General features: G+C 43.5%; 1 protein-coding gene across 1 annotated transcript in view; it reads left to right on the top strand.

Moving 5' to 3' along the window:
* Positions 1–18,474, top strand: part of PACS2 (phosphofurin acidic cluster sorting protein 2) — a 550,048-nt gene that overhangs the window by 398,820 nt on the left and 132,754 nt on the right. The window contains exon 13 of the mRNA XM_030213995.1: positions 10,859–10,991. Coding sequence (XP_030069855.1) covers positions 10,859–10,991 — 133 coding nt within the window. The remainder of the gene's footprint in view (positions 1–10,858; positions 10,992–18,474) is intronic.

Below are 18,474 nucleotides of genomic sequence, written 5' to 3'. Positions count from 1 at the left end.
ATTGAGGAAATGAATTCCACCATAGTGGTGCCAAATAATAAAACAGATGAACAATACTCCACAAATCACAACCGAGCAAACAAAACAGTGGAGAAGACCAAAGAAGTCAAAAACAGTGCATTAATGTCCTTTAATATACATGTTCTTCATAAAGTCTTTAGTAAAATAGTTCAAATATTCATCTGACTCGACACAGGTGTGTTTTGGCTGTATGGCCTGCTTCAGGAGTCTGATGATATGATCACCAAAAAATGAGAGGCAAAGACAAAGATTAGTACTTGCAACTTGCATTAACTCAGAGTTCACGTTAGTGAGGTTTGCATGCTGAAATCTTAGAGTGAACAGGAGGTAATAGAAGTTGCTGTCCATATTAAGAGTTTTCTCTAAGAACTAATGGGATGTTTGCCTTATATTTTTTGATGATCATATCAGACTCCTGAAAGAGGCAATATAGTCTTTTCCACTGTTTTGTTAGCCAAATAATAAAATGCAGCTTCTTGGGTAGAATCTGGTCATGCTTGGGCCAAAGGGGAAACAAAGATGGTTCTCAGACTGCAACCGAAAAGTTCTGCTAGACAGATAAGCCACCAAGATATCAAATAAGTAGGCAGGGAACCCTTCATAAAATGCCTTATGGGTCAACATCAAAACCTTGAACTTGTCATGAAAAAGGCCTGGTAACTAATGGTATTTTCAAAACAATAGGGACAAATAATAGTGATTATATGCACCAGCTGCCAACCTAAGTGTGCTATTTTGTACTAACTGAAGATGATGTAACAAAACCTGTGGAAGACTATTGTATAAAGAATTACAATAATCTAACCTACCAGCAGGAAGGAGGCTGAATTTGTTCCAGTGAAGATGGTCCCTTGTAACCTCAAACCAGAGGGTTCTCAAAATAGTCTTGGCAGACTACTCCCTGCAATTGGACACAATCTCACCAAATTGCCCACCAAGAACATCAAAGGATAGCCCTCATAACCAAGAATTACTTGCAAAAGACTTCTCCTCTTTCCCCCATAGCCACCCTAGGTTTTTTTCTCCCTCCATTCCCTCTCCATGGCCACCCCAGGCCCTTTCTCCCTCCCCCCCCCCCCCCCCCCCCCACAGCCACCCCAGGTTCTCTCTCTTCCTCTCTCCCGCCCCATGGCCACTCCAGGTTCTCTATCTCTCTCTTCCTTTCTCCGTCTCCAAGGCCACCCCAGGTTCTCTCTTCCTCTCTCCATCCCCACGGCCACCCCAGGTTCTCTCGCTCTCTCTCCGTCCCCAAGGCCACCCCAGGTTCTCTTGCTCTCTCTCTTCCTTTCTCCGTCCCCAAGGCCACCCCAGGTTCTCTCTTCCTCTCTCCGTCCCCACGGCCACCCCAGGTTCTCTCGCTCTCTCTCCTTCCCCATGGCCACCCAGGTACTCTCTTCCTCTCTCCGTCCCCATGGCCACACCAGGTTCTCTCTTCCTCTCTCCGTCCCCACGGCCACACCAGGTTCTCTCTTCCTCTCTCCATCCCCACGGCCACCCCAGGTTCTCTCTTCCTCTCTCTTCCTCTCTCCATCCCCACGGCCACCCCAGGTTCTCTCGCTCTCTCTCCTTCCCCACGGCCACCCCAGGTTTTCTCTTCCTCTCTCCTTCCCCATGGCCACCCCAGGTTCTCTCTTCCTCTCTCCGTCCCCACGGCCACCCCAGGTTCTCTCGCTCTCTCTCCTTCCCCATGGCCACCCCAGGTTCTCTCTTCCTCTCTCCGTCCCCACGGCCACACCAGGTTCTCTCTTCCTCTCTCCGTCCCCACGGCCACCCCAGGTTTTCTCTTCCTCTCTCCTTCCCCACGGCCACCTCAGGTTCTCTCTTCCTCTCTCTTCGTCCCCACGGCCACCCCAGGTTTTCTCTTAATCTCTCCTTCCCCATGGCCATCCCAGGTTCTCTCTTCCTCTCTCCGTCCCCACGGCCACCCCAGGTTCTCTCGCTCTCTCTCCTTCCCCATGGCCACCCCAGGTTCTCTTGCTCTCTCTTCCTTTCTCCGTCCCCAAGGCCACACCAGGTTCTCTCTTCCTCTCTCCGTCCCCACGGCTACACCAGGTTCTCTCTTCCTCTCTCCGTCCCCACGGCCACACCAGGTTCTCTCTTCCTCTCTCCGTCCCCACGGCCACCCCAGGTTTTCTCTTCCTCTCTCCTTCCCCATGGCCACCCCAGGTTCTCTCGCTCTCTCTTCCTCTCTCCTTCCCCACGGCCACCCCAGGTTCTCTCACTCTCTCTCCTTTCCCCATGGCCACCCCAGGTTCTTTCGCTCTCTCTTCCTCTCTCCCTCCCCACGGCCACCCCAGGTTCTCTCGCTCTCTCTCTTCCTTTCTCCCTCTCTCCCTCCCCACGGCCACCCCAGGTTCTCTCGCTCTCTCTCTTCCTTTCTCCCTCTCGACGGCCACCCCAGGTTCTTTCTCTCTCTCCCTCTCCACGGCCACCCCAGGTTCTTTCTTTCTCTCCCTCTCCACGGCCACCCCAGGTTCTTTCTTTCTCTCTCTCCCTCTCCACGGCCACCCCAGGTTCTTTCTTTCTCTCTCTCCCTCTCCACGGCCGCCCCAGGTTCTTTCTCTCTCCCTCTCTCCCTCTCCACGGCCGCCCCAAGTTCTTTCTCTCTCCCTCCCTCTCTCCCTCCCCAGGTTCTTTCTCTCTCCCTCTCTCCCTCCCCACGGCCGCCCCAGGTTCTTTCTCTCTCCCTCTCTCCCTCCCCACGGCCACCCCAGGTTCTTTCTCCCTCTCTCCCTCCCCAAGGCCACCCCAGGTTCTTTCTCTCTCTCTGTCTTCCTCTCTCCCTCTCCACGGCCACCCCAGGCTCTTTCTCATTCTCTCTTCCTCTCTCCCTCCCCACGGCCACCCCAGGTTCTTTTGCTCTCTTCCTCTCTCTCTCTCTCCCTCCCCACGGCCACCCCAGGTACTTTCGCTCTCTCCTTCCCCATGGCCACCCCAGGTTATTTCTCTCTCTCCCTCCCTCCCCACGTCCACCCCAGGTTCTTTCTCTCTCTCCCTCCCCACGTCCACCCCAGGTTCTTTCTCTCTCTCCCTCCCCACGTCCACCCCAGGTTCTCTCTGTCTCTCTCTGTCTGTGTGTCTCTCTCTCCCTCCACGGCCACCCCAGGTTCTCTCTCTCTCTCTCTCTCTTTCTTCCCCTCCCTCCCCACAGCCACCCCAGGTCCTCTCTCTCTCTTCCTCTCTCCCTTCCCACAGCCACCACAGGTCCTCTCTTTCTCTTCCTCTCTCCCTTCCCACAGCCACCCCAGGTTCACTTTCTGTCTTCCTCTGTCCTCCCATGGCCACCCTAGGTTCTCTCTCTCTCTTCCTCTCTCTCTCCCCACGGCCACCCCAGGTTCTCTCTCTCTCTTTTCCTCTTTCCCTCCCCACGGCCACCCCAGGTTCTCTCGCTCTCTCTTTTCCTCTTTCCCTCCCCACGGCCACCCCAGGTTCTCTCGCTCTCTCTTTTCCTCTTTCCCTCCCCACGGCCACCCAGGTTCTCTCGCTCTCTCTTTTCCTCTTTCCCTCCCCACGGCCACCCCAGGTTCTCTCGCTCTCTCTTTTCCTCTTTCCCTCCCCACGGCCACCCCAGGTTCTCTCGCTCTCTCTTTTCCTCTTTCCCTCCCCACGGCCACCCCAGGTTCTCTCGCTCTCTCTTTTCCTCTTTCCCTCCCCACGGCCACCCCAGGTTCTCTCGCTCTCTCTTTTCCTCTTTCCCTCCCCACGGCCACCCCAGGTTCTTTCTCTTCCTCTCTCCCTTCCTCCTTTTCTCCCCACAGCCACAAGGAAATCGGGCAAGTCCTTATCTAATATGGATTCAGGTAACCGTACCAGACGTAGGTTGTTCTCCGAGTTTGGTTTTCCAAATCATCTACTTTAGTCCAGGACCTGATTTTGTAAGATCAGCCTATGTTTCCATCATAGTCATAGTGTGATCCTCCAAGCTGGTAGTTCTTTGCAGGCCGGCATCCAGTTCCAGGTAGACATTATCGATATGCTCATGTGTTTCTTCCACCCTGTCAAAGATTTGCTATAATTTCTTATCTAGGTCTGCCTCAACAGCTTCTGTCACCTTAGCTGTTATTTCTGACACCCATGCCAAGCCCACCAAAGGGTTGGCAGGGCTACTGTTGTTGGCCATTTTGTGATCTGTGGGCCACAGCTTGTCCCTCTCTTTCCAATTGGATTTCGAGGTCATACTGCAGTTTCACCTGTTAGTCGGTGCCCACCTGGAAGGCGCGTAGGTTTGCGAGTGGGGAACTGTAGAGAAGGAGACAATCCCAGGTGATTCAAGCTGACAAATCGCCGATAATAGGATTACACAGAGCTCAGCTTCTTGGCGCCCACCCCGTCTCATGGTGACACGTGACCCTTAATGCAAACTTTTTAAGAATACTGAAATGCAAGAGAGTTCTGAATCCACCACACAAACATGCTGTTTCATGTGACTGGAATCTTATCTAACTTCACATATCAACCTCTTCTCTTCTCCTCTTTCTGGCTACCTCATGAAAAAAAAACATTGAATTCTGGTTCTGTGAGGATAGTTCTTTTTAGCACTGAGGCCTGCAATTCCACGTATCAGCAGGTAGCATAGGTGCATCCAGGATATCTGCTAAGACATGTAACACAGCACATGGCAGTTGTTTTCCTAGTGTAGTAAATGTGAATGGAGTCCCTCCTTAAAAAGGCCTAATGGTCTCAGGCTTGGGGGAAGCTAGTGGATGTCATTACTGTCATTCTTTCCCTAAAATGTTTGTCTTGATGGCTGATTTGGGGGTCTTACTAAAAAGTTGCTACAAAAGATTGCAGTTCTTGCAGAATAAAGCTGCAAGATTGATTTTTGGTTTGGGAAAGTATGCAAGAGCCATCCCCCTTATTAAAGGAGCTATATTGGCTTCCTATGTACTCAGGATTACAAATTAAGCATACTGTTCACCTCCATTTTCTGGACTTTCTTTCATCTCAAGCTACTCTTGATCCACTTTAGTCTGGCTTTTGCCCTCTTCATTCAACTGAAACAGTGCTTGCTGAAGTCTCCAATGGACCTCTTCCTGGCCAGATCCAAAGGTCTCTATTCTATCCTTCTCGATATATCTGCTGTCCTCACTTGGATTTCAGGGCTCTGTTCTTTCCTGGTTTTCTTCTTATCTCTCCCATCGCACTTTTAGTATATACTCTGACTGATCCTTCTCCTATCCCACTATCAGTTGGTGTACCTCTGGGTTCTGTCTTGGGACCTCTTTTTTTCTCCATCTATATTTCTTCCCTTGGCACTCTGATCTCATGGTTTTCAGTATCACCTTTATGCTGATGACTCCCAGATCTACTTCTCCACACCGGAAATTTCAGCTGGAATCCAGGCCCAAGTATCAGCCTGCCTATCTGACATTTCTGCCTGGATGTCTCACTGCCATCTGAAACTAAACATGACCAAGACTGAGCTTTTTATCTTTCCCCCTAAACCCACTTCTCCTCTTCCCCCATTCTCTGTCTCTGTAGATAACACTCCCATCCTTCCTGTCTCATCAGCTCATAACCTTGAGGTCATCTTTGACTCCTCTCTCTCTTTCTCTGCACATATTCAACAGACTGGTAAAACCTGCCGTTTCTTTCTCTATGATGTCACCAGATTCCTTTCCTTTCTGAACACACTACCAAAACCCTTATCCACACTCTTATCACCTCTCACTTAGTCTATTGCAACTTGCTTCTCACAGATCTCTCACTATGCTCAGTGTGCTGCTGCGGCTAGGAAAGCGAATAGAATGTTGGGTATTATTAGGAAAGGTGTGGAAAACAGGTGTGAGGATGTTATAATGCCGTTGTATCGCTCCATGGTGCGACCGCACCTTGAGTATTGTGTTCAATTCTGGTCGCCGCATCTCAAGAAAGATATAGTAGAATTGGAAAAGGTGCAGCGAAGGGCGACTAAAATGATAGCGGGGATGGGACGACTTCCCTATGAAGAAAGACTAAGGAGGCTAGGGCTATTCAGCTTGGAGAAGAGACGGCTGAGGGGAGACATGATAGAGGTATATAAAATAATGAGTGGAGTGGAACAGGTGGATGTGAAGCGTCTGTTCACGCTTTCCAAAAATACTAGGACTAGGGGGCATGCGATTAAACTACAGTGTAGTAAATTTAAAACAAATCGGAGAAAATTTTTCTTCACCCAACGCATAATTAAACTCTGGAATTCATTGCCGGAAAATGTGGTGAAGGCGGTTAGCTTAGCAGAGTTTAAAAAGGGGTTGGACGGTTTCCTAAAGGACAAGTCCATAAACCGCTACTAAACGGACTTGGAAAAATCCAAAATCCCAGGAATAACATGTATAGAATGTTTGTACGTTTGGAAAGCTTGCCAGGTGCCCTTGGCCTGGATTGGCCGCTGTCGTGGACAAGATGCTGGGCTCGATGGACCCTTGGTCTTTTCCCAGTATGGCATTACTTATGTACTTATGGCTTCTCTTCCCTTCAATCTGTTCAAAATTCTTCTGCACTTATATTCCACCAGTGTTGCTGTGCTCATATTAGCCCTCTCCTCAAATCACTTCATTGGCTCCCTGTGCATTCACTCTGTAGTTCCTCAGTACCTCTCCACTCTTATCTTTTCCTACACTCCTCTTGGGGAACTCTGTTCATTATATAAATCTCTTTTATCTGTACCCTTCTCCCCCACTGCTAACTCCAGACTCAGTTCCTTTTATCTTGCTGCACCATATGCATGGAATAGACTTCCTGAGCCAGTACGTCAAGCTCCATCACTGGCCGTCTTCAAATCTAGGCTAAAAGCCCACCTTTTTGATGCTGCTTTTAACTCCTAATCCCTATTCACTTGTTCCCATGTCTGTTTTATCATTCCCACCTTAGTAGTTCCCTTATTCCTTATTTGTCCTGTTTGTCGTAATTAGATTGTAAGCTCTGTCGAGCAGGAACTGTCTCTTCATATTCGAGTGTACGGTGCTGCATACGTTTAGTAGCACTATAGAAATGACAAGCAGTAGTAGTAGTATAAATTGTTGAATAGTGATGGCTCTGGTAATTTGATTATTTGGATTTTCCTTCATCTTTTTTCTTGGCTAGGTCAGAATGTAGTTTGAAATTAAATTCTTCGTCTTTTAAAGGTATTCGAAAGAAATCCGTTCTAGAGCTGTCCAAGATTTGGAACAGATTGCCTTTGGAAATTTGGAGAGTACCACAATATTCTTTTCAAAGACTGCCAAAGTCATTCTTGTTTGATGAGAAGAATGTTTTATAGAGATGATGAGGGTTGTATTTTAGTTTAAGTTTATAGATGTTTTTTTTTATTGTAATTCTCCTGAATGAAGAAAAACTTGTTTGTAAGCCACTTAGAATCTTTTTTTTTTTTTTTTTAACTTGGTGGAATATAAGAATCACATAGCATAGCAGTGTGACCAAGGGACTCCCATTCCAAATTCCTCAACCCTACAAGACTCTGATGACATATGCAGCCAGCCTGGGGTTGGGGAGCTCAGATAGATGAAATGTACACCCAGGGTCAGTGGCCTGCTCAAGAAAGAGTCCATCAAATCAATCTTGTAGAGCTTCTGGTCATATGGAATGCTTTAAAGGCTTTCCGAGATCAGCTGCAGAATCAAATTGTTTTCATTCAAACAGGTTGTGATGTATAATGTCAACAAGCAGAGAGGTACGGATTCATACCTTCTGAGTCAGGAAGTAGAAATGGGCCATCTCCCACAGGATGGTGCTCAGGGCCACACCTGGTGAGGAAGAACTGTCTTGGCAGACAGATGAGTCAGATTTTGCAACCACAGAAGTGGTCTTTCAACATTGGCATAGCCTGAGAGATCTTCTGAGACTGGGACACCCTTTTGATACACCTCTTCACCACTCACTTAAACAACAAGGTTCCCCAGACTGGGATCAGATGACAGACTAGTGTTAGATGCCTTTCTTCTTGACTGGAGGAAGGGACTTCTATATGCGTATCCTCCCAACACCTCTCATAGAAAAACTCTCCTGAAACTCAAACAAGACCAGAATACCATGATCCTCCTTGCCCCTTTACTGGCTGAGGCATATATGGTTCCCTATTCTTCTGGAGCTAGCCTCCAAAGATCCATGGGGACTGCTGCTTTTCAACCCTCATCACTTGGAACAAGGGGTTCCTCTTTCATCCCAACCTTCAATCCCTAGACCTCACAGCATGGATGTTTTGAGGCTAGAGGTTGACTCCTTGAACCTGCTAGAGGTTGTTTTCCAAGTTTTGCTTGCTTCCTGGAGGGATCCCAGTAGAAGGCCGTATGGTTTCAAATAGAGGAGGTTTGCCATCTGATGTGAGGGCAAGACTCAAGATCTTTCTCCTGTCCTGCACAACAACTGCTTGAATACCTTCTACATCTCGGAGTCTGCTATGAAGACCAACTCTTTAAGGGTTCACTTCAGTGCAGTTGGAGCTTATTACTGTGTAGAAAGGAAAAGCCGATCTCTCTTTATCCTTTAGTTGTTCATGCAAGGCTTGCTGTAGTGCAAACTTCCCATCAAGCCTCCCATGGTGTTATGGGGTATAATTGTTCTCACCCAGCTGATGAAAGCTCCCTTTGAGCTACTTGATATCTGTCATGTACCTAACCTGGAAGGTCATGTTTCTGGTGTTTGTTACTTCAGCATGTAGAGTTATTGCACTCCAGACAAAAGTAGTTGATCCACCTTATGCAAAATTTTATCACAACAGAATAGTTCTGTGTATGCATCCTAAGTAGTATCGGAGTTCCTTCTTAACCAGTCTATTCTGCCAACATATTTCCCAAAGCCTCATGCCCATCAAGGTGAAAGCACACTGTACATTCTGGACTGCAGGAGTACCTTGGCCTTCAATTTGGAGTGTGCTAAAGCCCATAGACAGTCCACATAACTTTTTGTTTCATTTGACCCCAGCAGGTTGGGGGCTGTCATCGGTAAAAGCACATTATCCAGTTGGCTGGCAGACTACATCTCCTTCGCTTATGCCTAGGCTGGACTGACTTAGAGGATCATGTTACGACTCAGAATTTATTTGAGATGTAGAATCCAGTTCAACCCGCTAGGCCCCTTTCTGTGTCAGGCTGGCAACCCCCCTCCCCCCAAGTATTTGTGTTCCCTGTTCCACATTGGTCCTTGCCTATTGCAGGCTTTTTAGTTTTCACTATTTTTTTTTATTTCAGGTAGCCTGGTGGCTAGAGATTCTCATAAGGGTGGACATTTTATCCTGCTTGTCTTCAGAAAAAGCAAAGTTACTTACCTGTGGTAGGTGCTCTGAGGACAGTAGGATGAATATGCACACTGCTCCAACCACATCCCCTTGGAGTTCTGTCAGTGGCTTGATTCCTGTGCAGGGCGCTGTCAGATATTTCCCATTAGTGTGGCTATTCATCCTTCTGTCCTAAGAGAACACCTGCTATAGGTGAGTAACTTTGCTTTCTATACATACTATGGCAGATGGTTGGATGATGGGTTTTTTTTATTTGATTTTATGTACAGCTTGGATTTTTATCAGTTGTAAAATGATCTGAATGGCTTTCCCGAGAAGGCAGCATATAAATGTGTTTGTTTAGTTATCGTTTTATAAATAAAAGCAGCTGTTACAGACATGCATACTACAAATCTCTGAAGTGGAAGGTCAAGTATTTAAAAAGCTCAATAAACAAATTTAATAAATACAGGATGACTATTAAGTACCTGCTGTTAAGACTTCTGATATATTTCATAGTATATATTGAGCGTTCAAAAATAACAGGAGATTCAATATATAGAGTATTGATTTTCTGAGCTGAAACTTCTGATATCTAGATGTCATATAAGTAATAGAGGAAAAAAGGCCTCGAGAAGCCCCAGCTCAATTTTAGCTTCGGGGGCTGGACTGCTTCATCATTGGCCAAAAACCTCTTTATTTTCTAACAATCTCAAAATTGTCTTACTTTTACTTGTTTATAAGTATTGACTTTTCAACGCATCAGATTACTTAGCTTTATCTGTTGCTTTATCTAAGGTTGTCTCGGCTTGTTCATCCGGGTCTTTCCTGCACCTTGGACTTTGACCACAACCTACGATGGCCAGCGTTTCGATGACCTGCCTCAGGGTTTAGTGGTCTGTGTTTTCATCTGGCAAGTAAAGGAAAGATATATTACTATTTGCAACTCTTCTGTCACAAGTAAAAGTAAGACAATTTTGAGATTGTTAGAAAATAAAGAGGTTTTTGGCCAATGATGAAGCAGTCCAGCCCCCGAAGCTAAAATTGAGCTGGGGGCTTCTCTAGGCCTTTTTCCTCTATTACTTAATTGACATTTAGATATCAGAAGTTTCAGCTCAGAAAATCAATACTCTATATATTGAATCTCCTGTTATTTTTGAATGTTTAGTACATTGTCATAGGAGATTACCTCTAGCAGTTGTTATAGTATATATTGAGTACATTTTTGTAAGACTTTCTGCATAAGTGTTCTGATTTTCTGGAAGCTGTGAAATTCCTCAACACTGCTAATGGATGCTATTCTCATAGAAGGCAGTGTCTGCTATGGTTAAATCATTGTGTACAAAGTAACCCTGTTGCAAATTAAAGAGTCAAATGTAAAACACTGACATATTTACAGGGAGCACATGTTGCTACTGTAAGTTCAGTTCTTCTGATCTGAGTTACAATTTTGTATGTTCTGAGAAACCACAAAAGCCATCTGATCTTGGACAGAAACCTTTGTTGCTATACAAATATCTGAATGCAAGGAATAGGCTATGGGGAGGTTGGCACCAGAAGAAACAATTTTAAGGTAAAAACAATGGTTTGAGTAGTTTTGTTGTCTCCTTGTCATATAAACAGAATGGGTGTTTGGGATTACAGGACAGAAGGAAAACAAGCAGGTCGTCGGGGTAGGAGCACATCATTGAAGGAGAGACAGCCAGTGAGGCCGCAGAATGAAAGGGCAAATAGCCTTGATAATGAACGCTCTCCAGACACTAGGAATCACCTGCAGGTAAGATGGGGGTGCCCCTTTCCCTTGAACAACTTTCATATTTAACCTGTAAAGCAAGATCACTGTCTATCCCCCGTGCACCCTACAACTGTGTGGTTAAGGTATATATTTGTTAACATTATCCATTCATTTTCCACTGAGTCTTTACCCTGGGGTATATATCTTCACTCACCTATCTCAACATTCATAATTCCACATAACTAGTATCTAGGTAAAGCTAAGAATCAGGAAGGAGATTTAAGATAGTCTGAGGTTTTCAGTGATAAGTTTGACATACATTTCTTGGATTAAATCTTTTTTTAAAAGCTTTGTATTTATTAAAAATAAGTAAGAACAATAAGAGCAATAAAGAGACATCAATTCCATTTGAACAGTATCCCATTTCTCCTCCCCCCCCCCCAATACTCCCAGCCCTTTTCCTCAAAGGAACCTCCAGACTTGGCTTACTCTTAGCCAAGAGAGATCTTTGTTCGGGATAGATACAAAAGCAGATTCAGTCAGCAGTTCAAAATCCAACTACAAGCTTTGTGGCGTGGCACTCCATAGTGGCCCCCAAACTTGTTGAAACTTCTTCCAGTGGCTGGGGTGATTCCAACCCACTTTGTCATTTCAGGATCATAACAGTATATACCAGGTTCAGCCATTGTGCCACATTAGAAGCTGTATTTCTCAGCCATTGTAAAAGTATAATTCTTAATGCCAGCAAGAACATGTAAAACAGCAAATTTTGTTTTGTCTTATTTGGTTTAAATACTATGGTAGTGTAATTATCAAGTAAGAAGATTTGAGGTTGAAGAGGTAAACATAACCTGAAAATTTGCTGTACTTTAATAGAGACAGCTCTCCAAAACCACTGAATAACCAGACAAAACCAAAACATATGTCTAAGAGTAGCCTCCTGTTCTACGCATTTTGCGCATTGACTGCTTTGTGCTATTCCCATTTGAAAAGCCCTTCTAGGAGAAATATAAGTTCTATATAAAAATTTGTATTTGTTCCCGATATATCATAGGTGTTACCTTCACCAACAGCTTACAGATTAAACCCTTCAACAACTTTGCAGAAATCTCAACCCCCCCCCCCCCCCCCCCCCCCCCCCCAAAACGTAGACCATGCTTCAGCTCCCTTCTGAAATTTCAAAGGTGGTAAATACTCTCTCTCAATGCCTTATAATAAAAGGACACCCGTGGTGGTGTCTCACCTTCCAATAAAAAGACCTCCTCCACCTACTCAGTCATGACTTCTGTGAGTGTTGGAACAGGAAGTGAAGAAATATAGTGCCTCACTAGCATATATGAAAAACTGTCAGCCTGCGAAAGGTGATATAACTCTGAAGTGAGTAAAAGAAAAAGGCTTACCTACCCTCTTTGTCAACACAATGTTTTAACATGGAGATACCCAGGGGTGTGCTGGTAAATTTTTAACAGGCTCTTTCTCCGAATGTAGCCAGCTCTGCAGTTGGAAGGGCCGGGGGGGGGGGGGGAGCAACACTTGCCTCTCTGTCCTCCCTCCCTTCATGCGGGCACGCTAGGCATATCTTTGCTAGCAGCCAATAAATGGACTGCCACCACTCCCAACATCTTGCTCTGAGCAGCATGCTGGAACTTCTCTCACATGTTCGAGAAGTCCCAGCCTGCTGCCCAGAGCTGGAAACAAGGAGCGGGGAGCAGCAGTAGTCTATTTACTTGGCTGGCAGGGCTCAGCATCCCCACCAGCAAAGTAAAAGATACTTCAGCAGGGGGCCCAAGCCCACATTTTGGGAGCCAGTTGTTAAAGTAGCCATGGAGGGCCCTACTTTAACAACCGGCTCCCAAAATTCTTAAAAACGTAACAACCGGCTCTTGCGAACCTGTGAGAGCCTGCTCCAGCACACCACTGGAGATACCCCTAGTCACCCAAGTCTGAAAAGCTTTATTTGGTCAACCGGGAAATTTAAGTTACTCTGCAGAGGCAGCCAAGCAGTAACCCTTTTATTAAGTTGCTTGTTTTCACAAAGCTGTGCGCAAACCCATTGTAGAGGGGCTCTTAAACAACTAGGTTTTATATGTCTTGGTAAAAAAGCCAAGGTTACATATAAAACATATTCAGGTGTTTGTGGGGCAATAAGGGCTTTCTCATAAGAGATAGGGATATAACAGTCTGCTTCATTCAATCCGTAACTTGTCGATGATGACAGGCTTTACAATAAAGATCAGAGTTTGGTGAGGGCAAACCTCCTTGTCGCAGGGTATAAGTCAACTGCTTATATTTAAACCTGCCTTTATTCTCTTTCCATAAGAATCTTTGAACAAGGCGCTGAATCAGTAATTTATCATGTATATGAAGGAATAACAGGATTATTTTGGAAAACGTATAACTGTTTGGGCAGAATCACCATTCTAAAAAGTGCCAGGTGAGCCATCATCAACAAAGGTAGGTTAGTCAGAAGAGTTCTAGTAAAAGTTAGTTCTTTATATTTACCTCAGAGTTTAGCAACCCAGGTACCTAGTAGCTTTGCTCTCCCCCCCCCCCCCACCCCACCACCACCACAAAAAAAAAAAAAAAGAAAATTTGCTCTAATGAAAGCTGCAGGTGTAGTAAGTATTGGAATGGCCACTGTTTTTTGATAATTCAACTTAAATCCTGTATCAGGCCCAAAAGTGCCAAGGAGTTGGAGAAGAGCAGCAACAGATTCTAGGGGTCTAGTATGTATTATAAAAATATTATCGGCAAAGGCCACCGTTTTAAGAATCAGAACCCCTAAATTCATGCCAAATATCCCCGGGTGTAATCTAATGCTTAGCAATAAAGGCTTCAAAAAAAGAAGAAATAATATTGGGGAAAGGGGACAGACTTTTCAAGGCCTCTATGCACTGAAAAAGTAGAAGAAAGCATACTGTTTACCAAGACTGCAGCTCTGGGTTCATTGTATAGTGGTTGTATAACTTGTAAAAAAAAAATCCTGTAAAAGTAAATGTTCCAAGGCAAAAAAAGGAAAAGGCCATAAAACTAAATCACAAGTTTTTCAGCATCACGACTAAGAGCCAATGCCTTTTTTTAATGCAACAGACAGTACTCCTAGGTTGTCAAAATCTTCTATACATTAAAAATAGGATATATGCATCTGACAAAGCCTACATGATTGAATGGAATATGCTAATTTATCTAAATTAAATCAGTGAGATGTCTCACCCACGAACTGGACTGTTGAAAGAAAATTTTTAAACTAGCAATATCTTTAGGATTTGTATGTAATTTACCTTCATCAAGAATTGTCTATGGTTTTTGTGTCTAGCCAAGGATGTATCAGCTTTGACAAAAGGGGGTTAGTTTATTGCCATGAACATATATCCTTTATTTACAATAAGTATGTGCCTTCATCGCCCTTTCATGCAATTTACCATTTGAAGCAGATTGCATAGCAAACCATCTATCTTTATTTGATTGTATTGGATGGCAGATATACTTTCTATGTTCCCTTTCTAGAGCTATTATAGCTTGATTTAATTCTCTACGATGGTGTACAGCATAAGGTATGATGTTGACCCTTAGTACTGCTGTGGCAGTTTTGCCAAAAGAGAACCAGGTCATCATCATGAATAGCATTGTGAAAACAAAAGGAATTCCATCTCTCCAATGGATATTTCTGAAAATGTGTGTCGTCATACAAATATTTGGGAAAAGTTCAATGAGGAGTATACATAAAGCCCTCCACTACCCAGACTTCCACCCATGCTAATGAGTGGTCTGATATTACTGGTTCTTCAATTTCAGCCTGTGAAATTCTAGCAAACCATTGCTTTGATACAAAAACGTAATCTAATTTGGAGGCTGTGTTATGTGCTTGAGTAAAATGTGAATAACCTTTTTCTGTGGGATGCAGCTGGTACACAAGTAATGGATACCTTTCAATTGGTTAAGATTTTCTATGGTAGAGGGCAGTTTGTCTATACTTGGGCCCATGATCGTATTAGTCACGATTAGAGAAATAAAGACAAATTGCTCAGAAACTAACACTTTTTCTATTATTTCCAGCAAGAAGGCATGCCCTTGTATTTGGACAATAAACATTAGCTACGATAATTGTAGTACTTTGCCATTTTAACACAGCTATCACATAGTGCCATGCTGGGTTAATCAGTGGTTTTTCTATTATACATGGAAATGATTTTCCTATTAAAATAACCACTCCTATGCAGCATTCACAGGAAGATGCTGACACTACCTCGCTGACCCAGTCATGCCGTAATTTTGCATGTTCTAGCTCAGATAACCAAGAGGCATATTTTCAAAACAATTAGCCTTCCAAAGTTCCATAGAAACCTATGGAACTTTGGAAGGCTAATTGCTTTGAAAATATGCCTCCAAGTTTCCTAAAGACAGGCCAATTGTATATTGTTCCGTTTTAATTCTGTTAAAATCTTATGGCACTTTAGGGGGGAGCAAGTGCCAGACACATTTCATGTTGCCATGCGCACATTAGACATATCATTCTGACAGAACTTTCATCCAGAATCAGTATTATTTGAAAGTGAGCTCCCATTGCCCACCCTTTACCAGATGCCCCAGATTGTAATCTCCAGAAAAACCCATAAACCCATCCCTTCCCTGTAAGATATAACCCAACATCTAATAAAACAGCATTTAATAAGACAGTGCATGAATCCCACCACTCACCCCAACCCCACCCCCCCCCCCCCAAAAGCATTCCTCTATTAACAAAAATCTCCCTGATATCGTGGATCACTCATGCTTCACTCCTTCCCAGGGGTGTAGCTAAACCTCACATTTTTTGGAAGTGGGGGGGGGGGGGGGGCACAGTTAACATGGAGGGGAGGCACTAGGCATATAGACGTGAGTAGTGCTTGGTATACTCCTATATAATGCTTAGAGTGTACGCGATAACAGATTTCTAAGTAAACAGTCTGTCCTGTGTCAAAATAACAGGAGCAAAGGAGTAGTGCAACCAACAGGACATTTCCAAAAGAACATGAGGGAGACAGAGATTATTAAACACAAGGTTTATTCATAAAAGGACTCGACACAGCACCGTGTTTCGGCAATAGTGCCGGCCTCAGAAGTCTAAAAACAGATATGTACAACATATTTACAAAATTATAAAAATACATTTAAAACAGATAAATCAATTCTAAGTTGCAAATAAACATACAAACATATTAACAAATGAAACATACATAACATAAACAATCATATATATTAAGGAATAAAATCATGTATATTAAAAAACATAAATGGGGTGATGTTGGCATAATGAAAAATACTTAAAACATGTAGCTGTGTCAAAGGTGCTGTGAAGGTATGCGTCGGTGAAATGTTCTCAGTCTATGAGACAACCTTCCTGAGCCCTTACACCAAGCCCCCTCCCTGCCTGTCTTCAAGTCTTTGCTTAAAGCCCACCTCTTCAATGCTGCGTTCGGCACCTAACCCTTACCGTTCAGTGAATCCAGACTGCCCCAATTTGACTGCCCCTTTCGGACCGACCGTTCACTTGTCTATTAGATTGTAAGCTCTTTGAGCAGGGACTGTCTCTCTTTGTTAAATTGTACAGCGCTGCGTAACCCTAGTAGCGCTCTAGAAATGTTAAGTAGTAGTAGTAGTACTAGCATAGCTACTATGGAGGCCCCCATTGCAGTCCCTTTGATTTGCTGGTAGTAAACATTTTGAAAGCAAAATATTTATTAGTTAAGGCAATGATGACCAAGGTGAGTATGAGTCAGTTGGAAATGCATTTATGGGTGCCAGTTCCTTCACCTAAGGAGAATTTGCACCAATTTTGATTTCAATCAGCAGGCAACTGTTATGAAATGAAGATTAGAAAGCAGAGGTTATCCTGAACAACATATATAACTGGGATGATAAGGTGAGTAATGAAGACTGAGAAGAGCTACTGAAATCCACAAAGAACAGAACATCGCCCGACGTTGTTTGTACCCTTACGTTTTCACACCTGGCAGGACAAATCCAAAGAAGCATTCAATGCTATTGGCATATCCTCAAGGGCCACAACTGCTTTAAAGACAAATGACTTATTGTTTCATATTCAAAAGAGAAGAACTTAAAAGAAAAATTAGTCCCTTCTTGCCTCCCAGATTACCTAAGTAAGAATAATGTACGACCTTTGGGACATACCAAATGTGGATCATGCAGTGTCTGTAAACATGCCTTGGATATATCATTTACACACCCTCTCACCAACAAGGAATATAAACTCAATTATACATCTAATTGTACTACCACCAGTGTCATTTATATCATCGTGTGCTCGTGCAAGCTACTATAAGTTGGCAAGTCTAAGAGAATGGTAAAAACTAGAATAGTTGAGCATCGAAATAATATTAACAGAAACAATAAAACAGTACCTTTCATAGACCATTGGCTGAGTACTGGACATACATTAGCTAATTTGAAGTTTTCAAAAGTAACTGGTGTAGGGGACATATGGATCAGATACTTCAAGAAGAACAGAGACTGATTTTCTTCTTCCCAACATTAATTCCCGCCGGGCTTAATTTAGATTACACACCCTTTCTCTACATAGATTACACACCCTTTCTCTACATAGATTACACACCCTTTCCAATCTGTTCTCTTTTTTCTCTCTTCCACTCTAGAAACAGTCTTACAAATATGCCCTTACACTTGTCTACAGTATCTGTCTGGTTGCTCATTTATATTTCCACATATAAATTTCTCCAGTCGTGGTCATTATGTATTATTTAAATACTACACCTTTTTTAATACACCAATACTTTTTCACGTGGTTTATAAACATAGCATGAGTTCTCTGATGTAAGAGCAGTGCAATAAGCATCAGGTTTTATTCCATCAACTTTTGTATATGCTTTTTTATATTTGTTTTATACTTTTAGAACAGAATGAGGCATATTTTCAAAGCACTTAGCCTTCCAAAGTTCCATAGGTTTCTGTGGAACTTTGGAAGGCTAAGTGCTTTGAAAATATGCCTCCTTGTCTCCTTTTTAATGAACAATGTGCTTTTATAAATATTTGATGTGTTTAGATTTTAATCTTTTGGTCTTTTATAATCTGTTCATTTTACAATTTGTCTTTTTATACCTTATGAATGTTGTTGTCATGCTTACATTTGTACATTATAATGTAAATTGTGGACTTTTATACAATCATAACTTATATATCTATCACCCTTTACAAAAACCTCGCAGTCCATTACCATGAGTTTGGTATTTACTCTAAACAACATACATAAACATTTCTTCAGAGCAGATGCTTTATTTCATATATTTTTTTTATTAGATACTAGCTCTACCCGACCACGCGTTGCTGTGGCTCAGTCTGGTTAAGTGGAAAAGAAAGAAAAGAGGAAGCGCACGTTTCTAATATGTTTAATTTCACAATGCTTGTGGGTATACAATATTTTTTGTTGTTCCATTGTGTGTGCAGAGATAGAGATTGTCTGGCTTGCCGACTGTAGAACATGCAACATATCATTGTCCATGTGAGAAGC

Source organism: Microcaecilia unicolor, chromosome 9 (assembly GCF_901765095.1).
Source record: "Microcaecilia unicolor chromosome 9, aMicUni1.1, whole genome shotgun sequence".
NCBI classification, from domain to species: Eukaryota; Metazoa; Chordata; class Amphibia; order Gymnophiona; family Siphonopidae; genus Microcaecilia; species Microcaecilia unicolor.
Note: the sequence above shows the minus strand (reverse complement) of the source record. Positions and strands in the feature narration are given on the sequence as shown.